The sequence below is a fragment of the Mobula hypostoma genome, chromosome 3 (genome assembly GCF_963921235.1).
Source record: "Mobula hypostoma chromosome 3, sMobHyp1.1, whole genome shotgun sequence".
NCBI lineage: Eukaryota > Metazoa > Chordata > Chondrichthyes > Myliobatiformes > Myliobatidae > Mobula > Mobula hypostoma.
The window spans coordinates 216,900,798-216,925,867 of NC_086099.1; the positions used below are offsets into that span (position 1 = coordinate 216,900,798).

Consider the following 25,070-nt stretch of genomic DNA (forward strand, 5'->3'; position numbering starts at 1 on the left):
AAAGAGAGGAATTCACTTTCAGGGTGGCTTTAAGGAGGCCTTTCATGAGACCTTCCATGACAACCCATTGAGCCAAAGCTGGCTTCACACATTCCCATTTGCTGACTCCCGTGTTCTCATTCAACCGCTACAGTAATTAGTTGGTCAGGACTCAATCTGAGTTGGTTCTATGTCGTGACAAAGTTTTGCTTTGGAGAGTTGAGAGGGGAATCACTGAAGTAGGCTCCTATTCAATCAACAAGTTCTCCACAGATTCCTCCATGCACATTCTCTTCACTCTGACCTCCTTCCATCACTGGCAGTCAGGTCCCCAATTCATATCCACCAGCCTCACTCCGCCACACACCAGCCATGCCTCTCTAACCTTTCTTCATGAAACAACCCACCCACTCCAGATATCAGTCCAATAAGCCTTCTCCAAACACCTAAAGCATTAACATCCTTCCTCAAGTAAGGAGTCTAATAATGTACATAGTCTACCATCAGTGGCCTCACCAACTCTCAACAGCAGTGATGGTAGAGGCAGATATATCAGGGTATTTAAGAGACTGTTAGATAGGCAGATGGAGGGCTATGTGATCTAGGAGTAGGTTGAAAGGTACCCCTGATAGAATCAATGAAAGACCACGCCAAAATCGGGTGTCAACCAGTGTGCAAAAGACAACAAATTGTGCAAATATAAAAGAAAAAATAATATTAAATAAATATCAAGAACATGAGATGAAGAGTCCTTGAAAATGAGCCCGTAAATTGTGGGAACAGTTCAGTGAGCGTTAGCGAGATGTGGGTGGCGGGGTTCCCTGATGATGGATGCAGCTTTGCTGCGACAATGCTTTGTGTAGATGTGTTCAATGGTGGGGAGGGCTTTACCCGTGATAGACTGAGCCGTATCCGCTACTTTTCGCAGGATTTTCCATAAATGTTTGTACTCTTCCACTGTTAATACAAACTTGCAAGCCGTTCACTGGCTGATGCCAATGGACAATAAGTATAAAACACAGAACCTCACAGGATGAGCATAGGTCCTTTGGCCTACTACATTTGTGCCAATCCTAACTAATACCATCTTTTTGCACATGGTCTATATCTGTTAATTCCAAGAAACAAGGATCAAGGATTAACTTTATTCGCCATAAACATTTACACGAATTAGGAATTTGCTCTTGTGCTTCAGTCAGGGTACAACATTCAACATTATAAAGAATAAAGAATTATATAAAAATAGAGGTTAAAGTACAAATATGGAATATACTGAATAAATACATACATAATGGGATGTATTTACAATGTAAACAGCATCATAAAAAGTGGTTTAAAATGTTTACAGTGCAGTGACTGGGGTTATAGACAGAGAGGGGTTGGGTGGGGGGGAATGGTTGATCAGATTAACTGACCGGGGGAAGAAACTTTTAAGATCAGAATCAGAATCAGGTTTAATATCACTGGCGTATGTTGTGAAATTTGTTGTTATGTGGCAGTTGTACATTGCAATATGTAATAATAAAAGCTGTAAACTACAGTCAGTATATAAGGGGTGACGTAAAGAGCTGGGAAGTTGATCGGTGAAAGAGATACAGGACTGGAGAAGGAGGAGTCTAATAGGAGAGGACTGAAGGCCATGGAAGAAAGAAACGGGGTGGGGGGTGGGAGTACCAGAGGGAGGCAATGGGCAGGCAAGGAGATAAGGTGAGAGAGGAAAAAGGAGATGGGGAATAGAGAGTCTGTACAGGTATGGTGGATGAAGATGAGGGAAGACTGGGTGGGGGATGTACAGTTACTCTAATGGATTGAATGATGCATGGAAAGGAGCTTTTAGAAAAGGTATTTTGCTGTGTGTGTGTGCATTCCCTGCCTTTCATGTGCCTGTCTCAATGCATTGCTATTAAATATGCTTCCAACACCTCCCGTGGCAGTGCATTCCAGGCATCCGCTGTGGAAAAAACAATCCTCTCCCCACACATCTCCTTTAAACTTTCCTCCTCTCTCACCTTAAATCCATGCTCTTTGTTTGACGTTTCTATCCTGGGGTGTTGGGGGAAGGTTCTATCAGCCCTATCTATGTCTCCCATCACATTTTAAATACTTCTATCTGACTGCCTCTCAGCCTCCGACGCTGCAGAGAAGACAATCCACGTTTATCCAACCCAATGAAAGGGAAACTAATTCAGCAAATAGCGCGGTCTAATTCAGTTTGACATTGGAAATCTGGCCTGATCTAGTGCAACATTAAGCAATTATGATAGTGAGTTAAATGCACTTATGTAACAGGATGCTGGGTATCATTTCCCTTTCAAATAAATAACCACTCCATGCTCCATTCAATCCATTAGAGTAACTGAACCCCCCCCCCGCCGCAATCCTCATCCACCACACTCGGTACAGAACCACTTGTCTTTATTACTTGCATTTCAGTCATCACAACAGGAACCAGCTACCTAAAGCCTGTTCTGTTAACTCTACCCAGCAGTGTGCAGTGAGGCTGAACTCTTCCTGCATATCTGATTTCAGCTGGTTCAGGCAGGGCAGGCTGACATCGAGGAAACAGCGCTCGATGTGATAACAATTTGAGAGATGTTTGGACGGGCGCATGAGCATGAGGAAAATTGAAGGACATGGACATTGTGTAGGCACTGGGGATCAGTTCAATTGGCTATGTGACTACTAATTGATCTGGTTCGGCACACCATTGTGGTCTGAAGGGCCTGTGTCTCCGCTGCACTGTACTCCGTGAGCTAATTCATACACATTGCCCTGTGCAAGTTTCTGTAGATGTGCATTCACTGCCTGGTCTGGGCGGCCCACTGCACAGGACTGGATAAAGCTGCAGAGGGCTGCAACGTCAGCCTCCCCAGCACCTCAGTAAGGATCCTAGGCACCCAGCACATGCCCTCTTCTCATTACTGCCATCGAGGAGGAGGTTCAGGGGCCTGTAGACACACACTCAATGTTTTAACACCAGCTTCTTCCCCTCCACCATCAGATTTCTGAAAGGACAATGAACCAACCCAAGAACACTACCTTGTTATTTTTTTTTGCTCTCTTGTGGTATTACTTATTTAAGCTTTATAAAAATGAACACCCGTAGTGGACAAGCTATTGGAAGGTAGTCTAAGGAACTGGATATATGGGTAATTGGATAGACAAGGACTGATTACTGATAGTCAGCTTGGCTTTATGCATGCTCGATCATGTCTAACAGGAGATGGGATGTTATGTTGAAGTTGGCAAGGCTTAATCTGGTATACTGTGTCCAGTTTTGGGGACCTACCCACAAGAAAGATGTCAATATGATTGAAAGAGTAAAGAGAAAAGTTGCAAGGATGTTGCTGGGACTTGATGGTCAGAGTTATATGGAAAGATTGAATAGGTTAGGACTTTATTTCCTGGAGTGTAGGAGAAAGAGGGGAAATTGAGAGTGTGGAATGAGCTGCCAGAACGAGCTGATGGATGTGGGTTCAATTCAACCTTTAAGGGAAGTTTGGGTAGGTACATGGATGGCAGGAGTACGGAGGGCTATGGTCCAGGTGGAGGTCGATGGGACTAGGCAGGTTAATAGTTCGGCATGGACTAGATGGGCTGAAGGGCCTGTTTTCTGTGACTCTCTGGCTCTATGATTCTGATTCTGTTTGTGCCTGCATTTCTCAGCCAGACAGGTTTGCAGTGCGGGCAGAAAGGACAGAGGAAATATGGGAGGACATAATTTTAAGGTGATAGGAGTAAAAAAAAATTTATGGTTGTACAGTTAAGTCTTTTTTACACATAGAATGGTGGGCATATGGAACGCCCTGCCAGGCAGGGGTGCTGGGAGAGACAGACAAATGAGGGATATTTAAGAGACTCTTAGATTGGCATATATGTAGGAGGGAAGGGTTAGATTGATCTCAGAGTAGGTTAAAAGTCGGAACAAGATTGTGGACTGATGGGCCTGGGCTCTGCTGTAGCGTTCTACGTTCTATGAAATGATGTTGTGCTCAGAGCTTCCTTGGAAAAATGTGACACCCTCAATATCCAAGAATCCAGCAGCCTCCATCAGACAGGAGCTACAGAAGACTGTAGTCCAACACCACCAGGTTCAAGAACAGCTACTTCCCTTCAGACGTTTGCCCCTTGAGCCAAGGGGCACAACGCTAATCATTATAGGTTTGCAACACTATGACCAGTTCGATCGCTCTGCCCTAAGGTTTGCCATTTTTCTGTTCTAAGTGTGTTCTGTCTTGTAAAGATTGTGTATAATTTATTCAATCGAAGGGCAGCAGTGGAAAGGATGAAGAGTTTCAAGCTCTTGGGATCTGTCCTGGCCCCAACATATTGATTAAATTACGAAGAAAGCCAGCCAACTAATATTTCATTAGGATTTTGAGGAGACTTGGTATGCCGCCAAAGACTCTGGCAGATTTCTACAGATGTTCCATGGAGAGCACTCTGACTGCTTGTGTCACTGTCCGATACGGAGGGGGCCACCGCACAGGATCAGAAAGATGTCAACTCAGCCAATTCCATCGTGGGCACTAGCCTCCTCACCGTCGAGGACATCTTCAAAAGGTGATGCCTCAAAAAAGACAGCATCCATCGTGAAGGACCCTAACAACCCAGGACATGCTCTCTTCTCACTACTACCATCAGAGAGGAGGCGCAGGAGCCTAGAGACACATACCCAATATCTTCGGGAAAGCCTCTTCCTCTCCACCATCAGATTTCCGAACAGACAATGAACACTACCTCAGTATTTTTGCCCCTTTTTTGGACTTTTAATTTATCTTTTTATATGTATTTCTTATTGTAATTTATAGTATTTGTAATGCCTTGCACTGTACTGCTGCTGCAAACCAACAATTTTCACAATATATGTCAGTGATATTAAACCTGATTCTGATTCAGCAGTCAACCAGTAGCCTTCGACAGTTTACACCATGCTATTTCTAGTGTTCATCTTAATACTTCCTTAATGCCGTCAATTCTAGATTTTAGTGTCTTTTTGAATGAAAAATTCTTCTTCAAATCCACACTAAATCTCCAACCTTAACCTTCCCCCCATCACCTTTGCCAATACGAGAGATTCCTCTTTGTCTATCTTATCTATACCCCTGCACACTCCTATCATTTCCCCTCTTGGCCACAGATCTGACAGTAACATTCCCAGCTGTCGAGTTTCTCCTCCTAACCGAAACCTCCATCAAAGACAAAACATCCTGGAAAACCTCCTCTGAATCAGCCCCAGTGTACTCACAACCTTCCTGCAGTGTGGGGGGGGGTGGGGGGGTTGAAATCCGGGTAGGAATTCCAAAGCCTGGGGTCCAAATGGTGCCAATGATGGAGTGATTAAATCTGGACAACTGCCCTTCTCTGCACCTTAATGATTAGTTTTACTTGTTCACATGTATGTTGTAGACATCCCACCCTGCAAAAACTCATTTCAGGGAGGTAGCACCATCAATTTGCGGGAGACTCCCGGAACTTCCAGGAGAGGTGGGATGTCTACAATAGAATAGCTCCTTAGCAGCCAGCCAGCTAGTTTAAATAATGTTAGCTACGCTAATGAACGAATGACACCTGTTAAACTCACCTCAACATGTCTTTTACATTTTAACCCACCATGGGCAATAGAAAAGTCACAGTTGCAAACAGTGCAGCGAGCAACACTGTCATCATTTTTGACCCCTATTAGGCAGGGGTACACTTTAGTGTAGTCTGGGGTGACGTATGTTTTATATTTTATTTTTTTGGAACACGGTCCCATGGCGCGCGCGCACGCTCTCTCTCTCTCTCTCTCTCTCTCTCTCTCGTGGTCGCTCTCGCACGCTCTCTCGCTCGCTCTCAAAAAAATTGATTTCCGTGATATTGTATATAATTTTGGGCATCAGGGAGCCACTATTAATATGCGGGAGACTCCCAGAGCTTCCGGGAGAGGTGGGATGTCTGATGTTGACACATCAAAACATACAGTGAATTGCACTGGTTGTGTCAAAGGCCAACACAGTCCAAGATGTGCTGGGGGAAGCCCACAAGCGTTGGAGCCAACACAGTGACCCTACAACTAACTAGCCCTAACCTGTATGTGTTTGGACTGTGGGAGGAAACCAGAGCTCCCTGAGGAAACCCTGGTGGTCACAGGGAGAATGTACAAACTCCTTACAGGCAGCAGCGAGAATTGAATCCAAATTGAATGTGAACCGCTATGTTGTGTTAATGTTAAGACTGCAGCTGGTACTGTCTGAGGGCAAAGTGGCTTCTGCCAGCCACCCGACTTGCGGCTGGGACCAGTAGTAGCAGCAGTCCTAGATGTTAACTTGGGCCTGAGCTTGTCACTGCCCTCATACATCTCCTAAGGTGCAGGATGCATGGAGTTTAACCTATCTTCTACCTGCATTCAGCGGCTGACAAGAGTCTTTGAGCAGGTGCCACCTTAATGTAATTTGCATTAAGCAGCTGTGCCAGATGCAACATGTGCCAACACATCCCTTAGCCCCACCTCTTCTGAGGCCACAAAACGGCAGAACGGGAGGCTTCTGCGGCTTGCAATTCATACAACAGATCATCACTTAAACAGCCAGAGCACAGCAGTGTTTGCTAATGTTCCCTTAGTACGATGGACTGCCTGGAACTAGAATTCATCACCAGGGCTTTTCAATGCAGAAAATGCTGGCAATCCCCTAGAGGAACACGCTACAGGATCAAAGAGTGGTAGAGTCGTACAGAGTGGGAAAGATCAGATTAGCTTTATCTGTCACATGTACACACAGTGAAATGCATCGTTTGTGTCAACGACCAACACAGTCCAAGGACGTACTGGAGGAGGGGGATAGGCTGCAAGTGTCACCGTGCTTTTGGCTCCAACACAGCAAGTCCACGATTTACTAACTTTAACCGGGATGTCTTTGGAGTGTGGGAGGAAACCAGAGCACCAGGAACCAGGAGGAACTCCACACAGTGACAGAGAGAACGTACAGACTCCTTTCAGACAGTGGTGGGAAATGAAGCCCAATCTTCCCATCACTGGCACAGTAAAGCGTTATGCTAACTGCAGTGGTACCTTTGTGGCCCTTGGCCATAACCAGCCCACTTACATTAAAACTACAATGTCTCTGTCAACCATCAAGGGTTCTTTGAAAGAGAAGGGGAATGGGATCAATGGGAATGATTGATATAGAATCCAATGATGCCTTATAATTATATGGAATGACAGCACTTGGAAAAGGAATCCCTGACATTTTGGACCCTTGAGCACAATTGGTTTGCACGTCCATGAGGTCATAAGAGTGTGCTCTGCCATTCCATCATGGCTGATTTATTATCCCTCTCAACTCTACTTTCCTGCCTTCTCCCTGTAACCTCATACCCATATTAATCAAGAATTTATCAATCTCCGCTTTACATACACCCAATGACTTGGCCTCCATAGCCATCTGTGGCAATGAATTCCACAGATTCACTGTCCTCTGGTTAAAGAAATTCCTCCCTATCCTGTTGTAAAGAGAAGTTCCTCTATCCTGAGGCTGGACTCCTAGACTCCCCCACTATAGGAAACATCCTCTCCACATCCGCACTATCTAGGCCTTTCAATATTCAATAGGTCTCAGTGAGATCCCCCTCATTCTTCTAATCTCCTGTGAGGGTAAGAGTCATCAAATGTTCCTCATACATTAACCCATGGGATCATTATTTTGAAAAAATGAGGAGGAGGACCCTCTTCGAAACGGGGCCCAAAATTGCTCACAATACTCCAAGTGTGGTCTAACCAATGTCCTTTTGACATGAACTCTCCTTCTTCACTTGCAGTCAAAATTCTTAGAAGTTTTTGGGAAATTCAAAAATCCATTCATGGTGCATTCAAATGGGAAGATTATCAGTTCCAAAATGTGAAGGGTAGGTCTTCATCTCCATAACAATATGGTAGGTGTTTGGTTGCACAAAATTGTTCCCATGGGAACAGAGGTGCATCATGGGATTGTTATATTGATTGGAATTGAATTTGTACCTTGCTGTCATATTGCCTGAAAAAAAGTCAGCCTCAAACATTGTATCAAGTGCATATTCCAATCTATGCAATTGGACCCTCGATATAAGATGTTGGGGATCCAGCTGCTACCATCCAGGAAATGGTACCGCAGCATAAAAGCCAGGACCAACAGGCTCTGGGACAGCTTCTTCCACTAGGCTATCAGACTGATGAACTCACGCTGACGTGATTGTACTCTATATTACATTGACTGTTTTATTTATTATAAATTATTATAAATTACTATGATTGCACATGGCACATTTAGATGGAGATGTAACATAAAGATTTTTACTCATGTATGTGAAGGAAGTAAGAAATAAGGACAATTCAATTCAATGGTGAGGCCTAATGTGGAGTATTGTGTGTGGTTCTGGTTACATACCTACAAGAAATATAATAAGATTGAAAGAGTACAGAGAATTTTTTTCACGGATGTTGCTGGGACTTGAGGACTTGTCTAGAGGGAGCTTTACTCTGTCTAACCTGTGCTGTCCCTGCCCTGGGAGTGTGTGATGGGCTGGTATAGAGGGAGGTTCACTCTGTGTCAGCCTGTGTCTAACTCTGTGCCCTGGGAGTGTGTGATGGGACAGTGCAGAGGGAGCTTTATTCTGTGTCTAACCTGTGCTGTCCCTACTCTGCCATATGGATGTGCCCAGAGCACGCGATCAGATGGTGCGGCTGCATCCTCTCGTTTGCTATCATCGTCAGGATGGAGTTAAACAAAAAGGGCAAAGGTCAACTTGTGATGCAGTGGGAGGTGAGCAGCTGGTGGGAACAACAGCACTTTGCAAAGCAGAGCGAAGGAGGGGAGGGTTATGTTGAGTTATTGAATGATTGGAAGGGCCAGGACAGGTTGAGGGAGTGATTACAAATGCTTAAAGCACCCTGGAGCTTGTAACTGGGAAAAGCGAGAACAAGAGCAAGGAAGGTCTGGCCACGACTGGAGTATTATCTCCCATTCTGCGCATTTCTTTACAACGGACGAAGGAGAGTAAATCTCCCTCTGCACGGCCTGTCACACACTCCATATGCAGGGAGTGCAGAGTTGGGGATTCTCCTGGCCAGTTTGCTCCTGAGAGGTGTCCATTCACGGGTCCAGGAGGTAGCAGTTGAAGGCTCTGCTGAAACCAAGTGTCTGCCCCTCTCCAGGGGTTTCATCTTTGCCCATGTTCCTGGAGAAGGAATACATGGTAATGACAGGTACAATGGGGGATTTTCCAGACCATTGGGCTCCTCACGGGCTTGAGTATGTTCTGATTAGAGATGTCCTTGTTATAATTCAAAACTGTAAATAGTGTGTACCATTAAGTTACTGTACTACTGTATTCCTGTGATACAGAATAGACCACAAACATGAAATACTGCAGATGCTTGAAATCTTAAGCAATACACACAAAATACAGGCATCATCGATGTTCGTTTGCTCGTTTTGTGCCATGTCATATTATGTAGGCATTCATGGTCTTTCCATAACCATGATTGTTCTTGGCAAATTTTTCTCCAGAAATGGTTTGCCATTGCCTTCTTCTTGGCAGTGTCTTTTCAAGACAAGTAACCCCAAACATTATCAATACTCTTCAGAGATTGTCTGCTTGGCGTCAGTGGTCGCATAACCAGGATTCGGGATATACATTGGCTGCGCATACAACCGTTCACCACCTTCTCCCATGGCTTCACGCCACCCTGATCAGGGGAGCTAAGCAGGTGCTACACCTTGCCCAAGGGTGGCCTGCAGGCTAGTGGCGAGAAAGAGTACCTTACACCTCCCTTGGTAGAGACGTATCTCCACCCCGCCATTCTGGCATCTATGGAGGGAAATAAACAGTCAACTTTTCAAGACGAGACTCTTCATCAGAACTGAAAATGAAGGGGGGCAGAAGCCAGAATGAGAGCTGGAGAGAGGAGAAGGAGTACAAGCTGGCAGGTGAGGGAGAAGATGGGTGCCTGAGGGGGGGGATTAAGTAAGAAGATGGGAGGGGATAGGTGGAAGTAGTAAAAGACTGAAGAAGAAGGAATCTGACAGGAGAGAAGAGTGGACCACAAAAGAAAGGGAAGGAGGCGGGTCACCACAAGTCCATAAAACGATAAGATATAGGAGTAGAATTAGGCCACTTGGTCCATGAGTCTGCTCCTCCATTTCATTATGGCTAATCCAATTTACCTTTCTGCCCTAATCTCCTGCCTTCTCCCCATATCTTTCCATGCCCTGACCATCCTCTGCCTTAAATATACACAAAGACTTGGCCTGCACAGCTGCCTGTGGCAAAGAATTCCACAGATTCAACACTTACTGCCTGAAGAAAATCCCCCTCATCTCCATTCTAAAAGGATGCCTCTCTATTCTGAGGCTATGTCCTCTAGTTTTAGACTCTCCCACCATAGGAAACATCCTCCTCACATCAACTCTGTCAAGGCCTTTCACCATTCAGTAGGTTTCATAGAGGTTACCCCTTATTCTTCTGAATTCTATTGAGTACAGGTCCAGAGCCATCAGACACTCTTCATATGCCAAGCCATTCAATGCTGGAATCATCTTTGTGAACCTCCTTTGAACCCTCTGCAGTTTCAGCACATCCTTTCTAAGGGGCCTAAAGCTGTTCAAAATACTCCAAGTGAGGCCTCATCAGTGCTTTATAAAGTTTCAACATTATATCCTTGCCATTAAATTCTAGTCCTCTTGAATTGAACCCCAACATTGCATTTGCCTTCCTCACAACAGACTGAACCTGCAAATGAACCCTTAGGGAATCCTGCACAAGGACTCCCAAGACCCTTTGCACCTCAGTTTTTTATATTTTCTCTCCATTTTGAAAATAGTCAACCCTTTCATTTCTTCTACCAAAGTACATGACCATACACTTCCCAACACTGTATTCCATCTGCCACTTCCTTGCCCATTCTCCTAATCTGTCTAAGTCCTTCTGTAGCCTCTCTACTTCCTCAAAATTACCTACCCCTCCACCTATCTTCATAGCATTTGCAAACACTTCAAGAAAGGCATCAATTCCATCATCCAAATCATTGACATAATAACATAAAAAGAATCAGTCCCAACAAAGACGCCTGTGGAACACCACTAGTCACTGGCAGACAATCAGAAAAGACTCCCTTTATTCCCACTCTTTGCCTCCTGCCAATCAGCCACTGCTTTATCCATGCTACAATATTTCCTGTATGACCATGGGCTCGTAGCTTGTTATTTCTTCAAAGAATTCCAACAGGTTTGTCAGACAAGACTTTCCCTTGAGGAACCATGCTGACTAAGACCTATTTTATCATGTGCCTTCAAGTACCCTGAGACTTCATCCTTAATGGCCTATAGTTTCCCTTCTTCTGCCTGTCTCCCTTCTTGAAGAGTTGCATGACACTTGCAATGTTCCAGTCTTCCAGAACCATTCTAGAATCTAGTGATTCTTGAAAGATCATTATTAATGTCTCCACGACCTCTTCAGCCACATCTTTCAGATCTATGGGGTGTACACCATCTGGTCCAGGTGACTTATCTACTTTAAGACCTTCAGTTTCTCAAGAACCTTCTCTCTAGTTATAGTAGCTTTGCACACTTCATGCCTCCTGACATCTGGAACTTCCACCATACTGCCAGTGTCTTCCACAGTGAAGACTGATGTCAAATACTCATTCAGTTCATCCACCATTTCTTTGTCCCCTATTCCACCCCCCCGAGCATCATTTTCCAGTGGTCCAAAATCCACTGTCGCCTCTCTTTTACACTTTATGAGTCTGAAGAAACTTCTGGCATCCTCTTCAACATTATTAGCTAGCTTACTTTCATATTCTATCTTTACCTACTTAATAACTTTTTCAGTTGCCTTCTGTTGCTATTTCAAGCTTTCCAATCCTCTAAATTTCCACTAATTTTTGCTCTATTATGTGTCCTCTCTTTGGCTTTTATGTTGGCTTTGACATCTCTTGTTAGCCATATTTGTGTCATCTTCCCTTTAGAATACTTCTTCCTCTTTGGGATGTATATATCCTGTCCCTTCCGACTTGCTTCTGGAAAGTCCAGCCATTGCTGCTCTGCCGTCATCCCTGCCAGGGTTCTTTTCCAATCAGTTCTGGCCAACTCCTCTCTCATGCCCTTTTACTCCACTGTAATACTGATTCTCCTTCTCAAATTTCAGGGTGAATTCAATCATATTACAACCACTTTCCCCTTAGGGTTCTTTTACCTTGAGCTCTCTCATCAATTCTAGTTCATTGCAGATCACCCAGTCCAGAATAGCAGATCCTCTAATGGGCTCAACCATGAGCTGCTCTAAACAAACACCTTGTAGGTACTCTGGAAATTCCCCCTCCTGTGATACAGCATCAACCTGATTTTTCCAACCTACCTGCATATTGAAGTCCCCCATGACTATTGTAACATTGTCCTTTTGGCATGCATTTTCTATCGCCCATTGTAACTTGTAGACCATATCCTTACTACTGTTTGGGGGTCTGTATACAGTTCCCATCAGGGTCTTTTTACCCTTGCAGTTCCTTAGCTCTATCCACATTAATTCAACACCTCTCAACCCTATGTCACCTTTTTCTAATAACTTGATTAAATTTGTTACCAACAGAACAATATCACCGCCTCTGCCTTCCTGCCTATCCTTTCGATACAATGCGTATCCTCAGACAGTAAACTCCCAGCTATAATCTTTCAGCCATGATTCAGTGATGCCTACAACATCATACCTGCCAATCTGTAACTGTGCTGCAAGTTCATCTACCTTATTCCATATACTGTGCGCAATCAAATACAGGTCGACCTTCACTAATCCGACTACCTGTAATCTGGTTCCTTCGATAATCCAGCACTGACTATGCTTAATGTGGTCCTTCTGTAATTTGGCATTTTCACTAATCTGGCAGTCCTCAGGTCCCAAAGGTGCTGGATTAGTGGAGGTCGACCTGTATAACACCTTCAATCCTGTATTCAGCCTTTTTGATTTTGTCCCCCTTTTATGTTGCAACTTATCCTGTTGACTGCAATTTTGCCCTATCAGCAGCCTCTCCTCACTACACATTGCCTCTGTTTGTAAACTAGCTACTTCATCTTCAGCACGATTATCCACCTTTCCTACCACACTTCTTGCATTGAAATATAGGCTGCTTAGGACACCAGTCGCACCATACTGAACCTTTTGATTCCCAACTTTGCCCAAGGTCTTACCAGCATCTGCCTCCATTACCTGTCCACTAACTGTTCTGGCACTCTAGTTCCCATTCCCCTGCAATTCTAGTTTAAACCTCACCGTGCAGCATTAACAAACTTTCCCACTAGGACATCAGTCGTCCTCCAGTTCAGGAGCAAACTCTGTATAGGTTCCACCTTCCTTGGAAGAGAACCCAATTATCCAAAAATCTTATGCCCTCCCTCCTATGCCAACTCCTTAGCCACATATTAAACTGTATAATATTCCTAGTTCTAGCCTCACTGGCACATGGCACAGGTAGCAATCCTGAGATCACAACCTTGGAGGTTCTGCCCTTTAACTTAGCACCTGAGTCCCTGAACACACTATGCAGGACCTCGTCACTCATCCTACCCATGTCATTGGTACCTACATGGACCATGACTTCTGACTGTTCACCCTCTCACTTAAGAATGCTGAGGACTCGATTGGAGATATCCCGCACCCTGGCACCTGGGAGGCAACACATCATCCAGGAATCTCGTCGCCTACAGAAACTTCTGTCTATTCCCCTAATGAATCCTCCAGTGTTTCTCTTCTCCCCCTCTTCCTTCTGAATCTGAGAGACAGACTCAGTGCCAGAGTCCTGACCACTGTGACTCTCCTCTGTTAGGTCACCCCCCACAACAGTATCCAAAGTGATATACCTGTTGTGAGGGGGATGGCCACAGGGGTACTCTACACTGGCTCCTTCACCCCTTTTCCCTTCCTGACTGTCACCCAGTCTCCTGTGTCCTGCACCTTGGGTGTAACTACCTCTCTACATGTCCTGTCTATCACCCCCTCAGCCTCCAGATTGATCCAGAGTTCATCCAGTTCCAGCTCCAACTCCTTAACGCGGATTGTTAGAAGCTGCAGCTGGATGCACGTCTTGCAGTTGTACTGGTCAGGGACACTGGAGGTCTCCCGGTTTCCCCACATCCCGCAACAGGAACATTTCACTACCCTGCCCGCCATCCCTACTGTCTCTAGCTGAGCAGATATAAAGAGAAGGAAAAAAAAACTTTAACTTTGCTTTCTCTGAGTGAAGTCTCGAAGAGCTAAAACCTCCAGATCACCACTCTGACTCTGTCCACTCAGACGACTGCCACTGCGTTTGCCCCTGCCTTCCTTTAGTTTGCTCTTGCTCATCAATCTCAAACAGCGATTGGTCACTGGTCAAAGCTCTGTTATGTTGCCACAACCTGCTGCGGCTGCCTTTTTGCCTCGGGCAGTGGACCTGATTGAAGTCACCTCCTCTCCAAACTTCTGAGTGTGGTAGGTCGGCAGGTGAGGGGAAAAATGGGCAATGGGAAAAAGGAGAAGGGGGAATGGGGAGAAATTACCGAAAGGTTAATAAGACGGAGGAGAAGATGGCGGCACGACACGGCGGTGTGACGCAGCGGGCAGCGGCCACTCCGGTGAATGATATTTGTTATCTGTCAAGTAGGGTGCTATGCACAAGCCTGATTTGATGGAGAGGGACATGAGAGCACGGAGGAACATCTGGTGAAACTTCTGAAATGCCCGCTTCGCTGCTGCTGCTACTGTATGGTCCAGAATCTCCGGAGGAGAAGGCCCCGAGTCCTTGGCTTTGCTTGTTGCTCGGCGGCTGGGGCGGGGTCGAAGCGCTCGGCAGAGGACGGTGCTCAGAAGGCTGTATCGGAGGGGCTGGTCGGAGGCTCGAAGTTTTCGGATGGACTCAGAGTCGGCTGGGGTCGGGTGCTTCCAATGCATCGGCAGTTGTCGGCGCCTGGAGGTTTATGGCAGGGAGAGTTTCTCCCTTTTGCCGCCTGCTATCGGGACTATTGGGAGTCGATCAGAACTTTGAGACTTTTTTTTTACCGTGCCCATGGTCTGCTCTTTATCAAATTATAGTATTGCTTTGCACTGCTGTAACTATATGTTATAATCATGTGGTTTTGTCAGTGTTAGTCTTTGGTTTGTCCTGTGTTTTTGTGATATCACTCTGGAGGAACATTGTATCATTTCTTAATGCATGCATTTCTAAATGACAACAAACGAGGACTGAGTGTCCTCATAATCTAAATCGATGTCCATGCCATCAGGTTGGAGGCTACCCAGACGGAATATGAGGTTTTGCTCCTGTACAGGAGGCCATAGACTGACATATTGGAAAAGGAATGGGAAGTCAAAGTGAAATGCTGCCCTGACTTGCTGAGTTCCTTCAGTGTTTTAATGAGTGCTACTAAATAAACTAAAGGAAGGTTCAGTAGACAGGCTCTTTTCTGGTCTGTGCCAACCCCTGCACACTGCTTTCCTCCGCCGAGCTGCATCTTACCCTCTGTGAAGCAGTCATCTGGATCCACGGCCTCCTCCATGTGTTCCGAGGTGTGCTCCATCTCATCGCCCTTGCTCGTCAGGTCGACGGTGCTGCCTTCTGAACAACTGGAGAGGTCGTCCAGCTTCTGAGGGAAGGAGAGAGAGATTATAGTCACACCCACACCAGCTCCTTCGCAAGTACACAACCAATTAGAGGCTCACCACTGAGCACAAAGTCTGACCCAGAGCTTGTAAAATGAACATTTGAGGATATACAATTGATGATCCATGAGTCCAGACCTCAGCACAGCAGATTTATTGATTTATTTTTTAAATTTATTGAGCTAGAGTGCAGAGTTGGTCCTTCCAGCCCTTCGAGTCCCTAGCTTAATCATGGGACAATTTACAATGACCAATTAGCCTACTAACCGATACCTTTTGGACTGTGGGAGGAAACCGGAGCACCTGGAGGAAACCCACACAGTCACGGGGAGAATGTACAAACTCCTTACAGGTGGTGGTGGGGAATTGAACCTGGGTCCCTGGTACAGTAAAGCATTGTGCTACCATAGTCAATTAATTATTTCTGGAATTGGAAGACTGATACTGGCAGCAATCACCAATAAACTATCATGTTGTCATTTTCTTAAACTTATCAAATGATAGCTTGACTTGTTGTACTGGTACACTAACAGTTAATGCAGTGCTGGAGGAAGCCGGTGTAGCAGGTGTGGGTTTCAGAGTCCAGCCTCCACTGAGTCCATTCCTGAACCTCTGAAACACCACCTTCAGGTGTCTCATCTCACCTGTACTGGTTGTGTTTCTCCATTTGCCATTCACACTACAGTTACACTCAGTAGCCACTTTATTAGGGACCTCCTGTTCGTGATCTTCTGCTGCTGTAGCCCATCTACGTCAAAGATCAATACGCTGTGCATTTAGAGATACCCTTCTGCACACTGCTGTTGTAATGTCTGGTTATTTGAGTTATTGTCACTTTCCTGTCAGCTTGAATCAGTCTGGCCATTCTCCTCTGACCTCCCTCATTAACAAAGCATTTTTGCCCACAGAACTGCCGCTCACTGCATGTTTATCTTTTGCTTTTTGCACCATTCCCTGCAAACTCCAGACACTTTTGAGCATGAAAATCCTAGATCAGCAGTTACTGAGATACTCAAACCACCCCATCTGGCACCAACAATCATTCTACAGTCAAAGTCACTTAAATCACATTCCTTCTCCATTCTGATGTTTGGCCTGAACAACAACTGAACCTCTTGACCATGCCTGCATGCTTTTATGTATGGATTGCTACAACATGATTGGCTGATTAGATTTCTGCATTAACGGGCAGGTATACAGGTGTACCTAATGAAGTGGCCACTGAGTGTATACTTGCTCCTTCTCCTGGCAGGGTAGGCACATTCATCACAGTTTGATTTCTGCAGTTGAAATGCTCTAGGCCACACTGTCGGCAAAGACAGTGAGTCCAGTTCAGCCTCTTACCAAATGATAATATCCCCTTCATCTTTGATATTACAAACAGAATCATTTCCTTAACTTCCTTTCTCAGTAGATCGAGATTTGATTCTAGCTCCATAGTGTTCACTCTTTCTGCTGCCTCAGTAAGGTAGGCAATGTAATCAAAGTCCCCTCCCACTCCCACCCTGAACATTCTCTCTTCTCCCCCCTTCCATCGGGCACAAGATACAAAAGCCTGAAAGCACATAAGACCGTAAGACATACAGCGCTGTGCAAAAGTCTGAGGCCCAGGTAAAAAAATTCAGTAAAGCAAAGATGCTTTCAAAAATAATGAAAAGAGAAGTTTCTAAATTTCAAAAAAACTGTAAAGAGCAGTAAACAGTAAAAAAAAGTGAATCAGATCAACATTTACGTGACCACTCTTTGCCTTTAAAACTTTTAGCTACCGTGTCACACAGTTTTATAAGAAAATCAATTGGTGGGTTGTTCCAAGCATCTTGGAGAACTTGCCACAGTTCTTCTGCAGACTTTGGCTGACTTGCTTGCATCTGTTTCTCCAGGTAATCCCTGACAACCTCGATGATGTTGAGATCAAGCTTCTGTGGAGACCATACATCTGATACCATATAAAAAAAATCTAGGGTGCCTAAGACTTTTGCACGGTTCTGTAGGAGCAGACTTATGCCATTCAGCCCATTAAATCTGCTTCATCATTAAATTATGGTTGATTTATTACCTATCTCAATTCCATTCTCCTGCCTTCGGCCCAAAACCTTTGATGCCCTTACTGATCACGAAATGATCAACCTCCAATCTAAAAATTCCCAGTGACTTGGTCTCCACAGCCATCTGAGGCAATGAATTCCCCAGATTCACCTCCCTCTGGCTCAAGAAATTTTTCTTTATTTCTCTTCTAAGAAGATGTCCTTGTATTCCGAGGCTGTGCCCTCTGGTCTTAGACTTCCCACTCAGTAGATCTATATTTGACTCTGGCTCCATAGTGTCCACTCTTCCTGCTGCCTCGATAAGGTAGGCAATGTAGTCAAAGGCCCCACTCCCCCTGGACATTCTCCATTCTCTCTTCTCCCTCCTTCCATCAGGCAGAAGATACAAAAGCCTGACCACCAGGCTCAACAACAGTTTCTGTCCCGCTGTTTTCAGACTCTTGAACAGACCTTTTGTGCAAAAGGTGTGAACTATTAATCCCTTCATCTGCCCTGTCACCACCCTTGCACCTTATAATCTACCTGCACTGCACTTCCTCCGGAACTGTTTGGCGGGGACAACACGGTAACCTCGCGGTTAGCATTAATGCTACTGCAGTGCCAGCGACCCGGGTTCAGTTTCCCATCACTGTCAGGAGTTTGTACGTTAATTCCATGTCTCCAAGGGTTTCCTCCGGGTGCTCTGGTTTCCTCCCGCATTCCAAGGTAGGTTAATTGGTTACATGGGTGTGATTGGGCAGTGCGATCCCGTTGGGCCGAAAGGGCCGGTTACTGTGGTGCATCTCTACAGTAATAATGCTAAATTCTGCTTTCTTTTATCACTTTTCCTTGCACTGCCCCTATCTATTGATCTGTCTGGATGGCATACAGAACTAAATTTTTACTGTAGCTCAGTACATGTGACAATTATAAACCAATAGCAATTACCAATTAAAGATGTGATTTACATCTAATACGCCTCCAAGAGAGCCAATCATTTCAGAGACCAACACACGCCAGACAAACCAGTCAAAGCCAGATAACTGTCTAGCCGAGATGTCTAGAACTGAGGCAAGTGGTAGGAGTTTTGGAGAGGATCAGAGGGAGGATTTTTTCCACCCGGGGAGCAGTTGTAGAATGCAGAGCCCGAGGGCAGTGGAGGCAGAGACTCTCACAATACTTAACGTCGTTGCCTTGATGTGCTTCAGGGTTCCAAGAAAGCTGCCCCCCGCCCCATGTCATGTCCCAGAAGGTATGGTGTGTCCCTTGGTTTCTTCCTCTGCCTCACGTACTCAGTATTATACAGTTATATATCCGGCTTGCACTCCATGTCATATCAAAGTCCAAGATTGTGTTTATAGGGGCTGGACCTGCCGAGAGGATCATCATGGTCTCCCTTCCCCCCATTTGTGACATTTACCGGCAGCATTGTAGACAAAGGGCCCGAAGTTTTGTTGAGGATCCTCCCCACCCATCCCACAATCTCCTTGACCCAGTACTGTCAGGAAGAGGTACAGGAGCACCAGGACTAGGACTGCCAGACTGGGTAAGAGCTTCTTCCCTCAGGCTGTGAGACTAATAAATACCCTGCCACCATTGAGGTCTTGTCACCAGGACAGCTAGCCTGTGATGCACATTACATGCATTTTGAATTATATTTTATTATGGTAATATTTTGTTTTCTGTTGTGGATGCACTATGCTCTGGAGACGCAACGGTTTCATTTGGTTGTATATATGTACAGACAGATAACAATAAATTTGAACTTGTAGTTGTTTTGGGGAAGGATTCCCTCTGGGGGTGGAGAGGGAAACAAAATTGGGATAAAGGGCTTTTTGGCAGATATTCTGTCTGTGTTTCAGGTTTCCTGCATGTTTTTGATCTTCAGTCCTAGGAGGCTGAGTGTCATATGAGGTGTTGTCTCTCCACTGTGGAGCCCTTGTCTGAGGACAGCTAAACAGACGAACTGGGTCAGCTGAATGTTCCAGTGAATGATTTTGTTCTGTGTTGGCTGAGTTCACTATAGGGTGCTCAGTATTAGTGTGTGTGTGACACAGAGTGTGCTAGTAGTGTCTGTGCATTTGTGTATACGGTGGCATGTGTGTGTGTGTGTGTGTGTGTGTGTGTGTGTGTGTGTGTGTGTGTGTGTGTATACAGTGTTTGTGTGTGGTAGTTTTGTGTGTGTGTGTGTGTGGTTTAGTGTCTGTGTGTGTGTGTGTGTACACAGCGTTTGTGTGTGGTGGTTTAGTGTCTGTGTGTGTGTGTACACAGTGTTTGTGTGTGGTGGTTTAGTATCTGTGTGTGTACAATGTGTGTGTGTGTGTGTGTGTGTGTGTGTGTGTGGTGGTTTAGTGTGTGTGTGTGTGTGTATACGGCGTTTGTGTGTGGTTTAGTGTCTGTGTGTGTGGTGGTTTAGTGTCTGATTGTGTGTGTGTGTGTGTGTGTGTGTGGTGGTTTAGTATCTGTGTGTACAGTGTGTGTGTGGTGGTTTAGTGTGTGTCTGTGTGTGTGTGTGTGGTGGTTTTGTGTGTGTGTGTGTGGTGGTTTAGTGTGTGTGTGTGTCTGTGTGTGTGTGTGTGTCTGTGTGTCTGTGTGTGTGTGTGTGTGTGTGTGTGTGTGTGTGTGTGCCCACGTGTGCGTGTGTGTGTGTGGTGGTTTAGTGTGTGTTGTGTGTGTGTGTGTGTATGTACAGTGTGTGTGTGTGTGTGTGGTGGCTTAGTATCTGTGTGTGTGTGTGTGTGTGTGTGTGTGTGTGTGTGTGTGTGTGTGTGGGGTGGTTTAGTGTGTGTCTGTGTGTGTGTGTGTGTGTGTGTGGTGGTTTAGTGTGTGTGTGAGTGTGTGGTGGTTTAGTGTGTGTGTGTGTGTGTGTGTGTCTGTGTGGTGGTTTAGTGTGTGTGTGTGTGTGTGTGTGTGTGTGTGTGTGTGTGTCTGTGTGTGTGTGTGTGGTGGTTTAGTGTGTGTGTGTTTTTCTGCGGCTGAGCCTGGATAAAGAAGTCCTGGAACCACAGAGAGATCCACCCCAGCACAGGCCTTTCACCCACTGAGATGGTGCTGACCATCAAACACACAGCTCCATACTGAGAAACAGCTGGAGAAACTCAGCAGGTCAGGCAGCATCTATGGAGGTGAACAACAGTCAACGTTTCCAGCTGAGACCCTACACCTGGACGTACTGAGTTCCTGCAGCATTTTGTGTGTGTTGCTTAAGATTTCCAGCATCTCCTGCGTTACTCACATCATGTCTCTGATCCCGCATTAATCCCAGTACCCTTATTCCCACAGTCCTGCCAACCACCCACCCCCGCACCTCCTCCAGATTTGACACTGGGGACAACTTGCAGCGGGCAATGAACCCACCAAGATGCAGGTTGTTGGGGTGTGGGGGGAGCCCTCGTGGGCCCAGGAAGAACATGCGAACCGCAGGTGGACAACAGCTGCCGTTGGGATGGAGGCTGGGCTGCTAGACCTGCAAGGCAGCTGCTCTCCAGTGTGTGGCACTGGGCTGCTCTTGACTGGGTTCAGATTGGCGCTGGACACGTTGCTCATCGCATATCCCACAGGCCATTTCCATGACGAACAGGGATCGTTCTCGTTGGTGTCCTGGCCAATCGTTGTCAGTCAGTCAGTCAGTCATTAACAGATAAAGAACAGCACAGGAATAGGTCCTTTGTCCCACAATGTCAGTTCCAAACACCACTCCCCCATCTTCTTATTCCGGCCTCTGCCCTCTTCCTTTCCAGTCCTGATGCAGGGTCTCGTCCCCATATTACTCTCTATAGTTGGGACCTGACCTGCTGAGTTCCACCAGCATTTTGTGTGTGTCTTAATCTTTTTTTTATGATCCATATCCCATCATTTCCTGCATATGTGCCAACCTAAAAGCCTCTTAAATCCTAGCTGCTCCCTCTGCCACGGCTGGTTTGCCGCAGTCTGTTTCCTGCACTATTTATACTTAGAGATACCGCGTAGAACTGGCCCCTCCAGTCCAACGAGTCGCGCCACCCAGCAGCCCACCTATCTAACCCCTGGCCCAATCACAATGACCAATTAACCTACTAACCGGTACGTCTTTGGACTGTGGGAGAAGATCAGAGCACCTGGAGGAAACCCACACAGTCACGGGGAGAACGTACAAACTCCTTACAGACAGCGACAGGAATTAGATCTCCACAGACTGGACAGAGAAACCCTGTCCCATCCTGACTACGTTGACTTTGCCATGGATAGGCTGCAGTGATTCCTGCCACCAGCTTTATGGGACATATAAGCCCTTGGTTGGTGTTCAAAGTGAGTCAGAGCCGCACACCAGCGGCGTGGATTCTAACATTCTTTTCTTTTTGCTTGCTGGAGATCACTTATCCCTTTTATCTGCGGGGGAAATTAAAAGGGAGGCATGCGATTCACCCAGGAGAACCTTTCCTCTCTAACTGCCAGAATCCCATTAAGGCTGACGCAAGTGAAGAGAATAATCAATTACTGACAGCGCTCCACATCTGCTTCATTTAATGGAGTTGGGGAACAAAGTGATACGTGTTGAGGATATGACAGTGTAATGAGCAGACAACGGGAACACAAGTACCGTGATTAGAGCTTTTCAGAATTGATTAACCTATAACCCCAATCCCCCTCGCTCTCCGCATTCGATTCTATTTACAGAAAAGCATTGATTGTAGGCAATATGGACAATGAATTTTTACAACCCGCCTATCACAAGGCTGATAACGAAACCTGCCAACTGTTTGACCGAGTACTGCTTCCTCAGGATCCGAACCAGGCTTAACATCACTGGCATATGTCGTGAAATTCACTGTTTTGTGGCAGCAGTACATGGCAATACGTAATGATTTTAAAAAACTGTAAACTATAATAAGAAACATATATATAAAACTAAATTATTAGTGCAATAAGAGAGCAGAAAAAGAAAAAAAATAGTAAGGTAGTCTTCATGGGTTCATTGGCAGTTCAGAGATCTGATGGCGGAGGGGAAGAAGCTGTTCCTGAAACATTGAGCGTTGTATCTTCAGGCTCCTGTACCTCCTTCCTCCTCGATGGTAGCAATGAGAAGAGGCCATGTCCTGGGTGATGGGCATCCTTAAGGATGGATGCTGCCTTTTTAAGGTATCACCGGGTGAGGCTAGAGCCCATGATGGAGCTGGCAGAGTTTACAACCTTCTGCAGCTTTGTCCAATCCTGTGTGGTGGCCCCTCGTACCAGATAGTGATGCAACCAGGTGGAATGGCAAGGAGTCATTCTCCCTCCCACTACCACCCCCTCACCATTCCCCATCCCGCTTACGCTCAACCAAATATCCCAAGGACACAGCCCTCCCCACCACTGACAGCATCTACAGGAGGCGGTATCCACCACCAACCATCCAGCTCACACCCTCTCCCCACTGTAACTGTCAGGCAGGTGGTCAAAACCCTAGAGTCCCACACACCCTGGTGCAAGTGTGCCTTCGGGCAGTAATGAGAAGACAGCATGTGTGGGATGGTGGGGGTCCTAACTGAGGGGGACCTCCTTCCTGAGGCACCTTTTGAAGATGTCCTCAATGGTGGGGAGAGTTGTGCCACGACAAAGCCAGCTGCGTTCACAACACTCAACGGTATTTTTGATGCTGCCCATTGGAGCCTCCATACCAGGTCAACATGGAAGCTGATAATTATTTACTTGACTGTGGTGGGTTGGGGGGAGGGAGCTGAGAGCAATGGGGATGTGGCACAGAAGAGGAGATAAGGACTGGTCAGATTGAAAGGAGAGGCTGGATTGAGGGGCTGAATGGCCTTCCCCTGAAAAGTACTGGAGGAAATCAGCAGGTCAGGCAGCATCCTTGCAGGGGGATAAGCAGCCGGCGTTTTGGGCCAAGACCCTTCATCGGGAATGGAGAAAAAAGATGAGAAGTCAGAGTAAGAAGGTGGGGGGGGGGAAGGGAGGAAGAAATACAAGGCAGTAGGCAATAGGTGAGACCAGGAGAGGGGGAGGGCTGAAGTAAACATCTGGGAAGTCGACTGGTGACAGAGATTAAGGGCTGGGGAAGGGGAAATCTGATAGGAGAGGACAGAAGGCCATGGAAGGAAGGGAAGGGGGAGGAGCACCAGAGGGAGGTGAGGAGATAAGGTGAGTGAGGGAAATGGGAATGGGGAATGGTGAAGAGGGTGGGGCATTACCGGAAGTTCAAGAAATCAGTGTTCATGGCATCGGATTGGAGGCTACCCAGACAGAATATAAGGTGTTGTTCCTTCAAACTGAGTGTGGCCTCATCGCGACAGTGGAGGCGGCCATGGACTGACGTCAGAATGGGAATGGGAAGTGGAATTAAAATGGGTGGCCAGTGGGAGATCCTACGTAGGTGCTCGGCCAAGTGGTCATCCAATCTACATCAGATCTCACCGACATACAGGAGGCCACACTGGAAGCACTGGACACAGTAGATGACCGCAACAGATTCACAGGTGAAGTGTCGCCTCACCTGGAAGGACTGCTAGGGGCCTTGAGTGGAAGTGAGGCAGGACTCCTTACAGGTGAGGCGAGCCAGAAAAAGTGGGATCTCCCAGTAGTCACCCATTTTAATTCCACTTCTCATTCCCATTCCAACATGTCAGTCCATGGCTTCCTCCACTGTCATGATGAGGCCACACTCAGGTTGGAAGAGCAACACCTTATAGTCCGTCTGGGTAGCCTCCAACCTGATGGCATGAACATCATTTTCTTGAACTTCTGGTAATGCCCCCTCTCCCCTTCACCATTCTCCATTCCCATTTCTCTCTCTCACCTTACTTCCTTACCTGCCCATTACCTTCCTCTGGTGCTCCTCCCCCTTCACTTTTTTCCATGTCCTCTTCTAACAGATCCCCCTTCTCCAGCTCTTTATCTTTTTCACCAATCTTTACTTCACCCCCCTCCCCACCTCCCAGTTTCACCTATTACCTACTACCTTGCATTTCTTCCCCCCCCCCCACCAACCTTCTTACTCTGACTTCTCCTCTTTTTTTTTCTCCGGTCCTGATGAAGGTTCTCGGCCCGAAACGTCGACTATTTACTCTTTTCCATTGATGCTGCCTTGCCTGCTGAGTTCCTCCAGCATTTTGTGCGTGTTGCTTGGATTTCCAGCTTCTGCAGACTTTCTCTTGCTTGTGGTTGGCCTTCTCCTGCTCCTGTTTTCCTGTGTTCTTTGCTCTGGGACATGGACAGCCAAGTGGAGAAGATTATGGTTGAGACAACGTGTGTTATCAAGTCAAATGAAGGACATAGAACAGTGAGCACAGTACAGGCCCTTCAGCCCATGAAGTTGTGCCGAACACTGAACCTTTTCTAAGATCAATCCAACCCTTCCCTCCCACATAGCCCTCCATTTAGCCCATAACCTTCAAAAACATCCCAATCAACGTATCTATCCAACTGTCTTTTAAAAGTTCTTACAGT

General features: G+C 46.2%; 1 protein-coding gene across 3 annotated transcripts in view; it reads right to left on the reverse strand.

Annotated features, from left to right (window-relative positions):
• scn5lab (sodium channel, voltage gated, type V-like, alpha b) overlaps positions 1 to 25,070 on the reverse strand; it is a 489,515-nt gene that overhangs the window by 85,244 nt on the left and 379,201 nt on the right. For all 3 annotated transcript variants that reach the window (XM_063044491.1, XM_063044492.1, XM_063044490.1), the window contains exon 19: positions 15,482 to 15,608. In XM_063044491.1, coding sequence (XP_062900561.1) covers positions 15,482 to 15,608 — 127 coding nt within the window. The remainder of the gene's footprint in view (positions 1 to 15,481; positions 15,609 to 25,070) is intronic.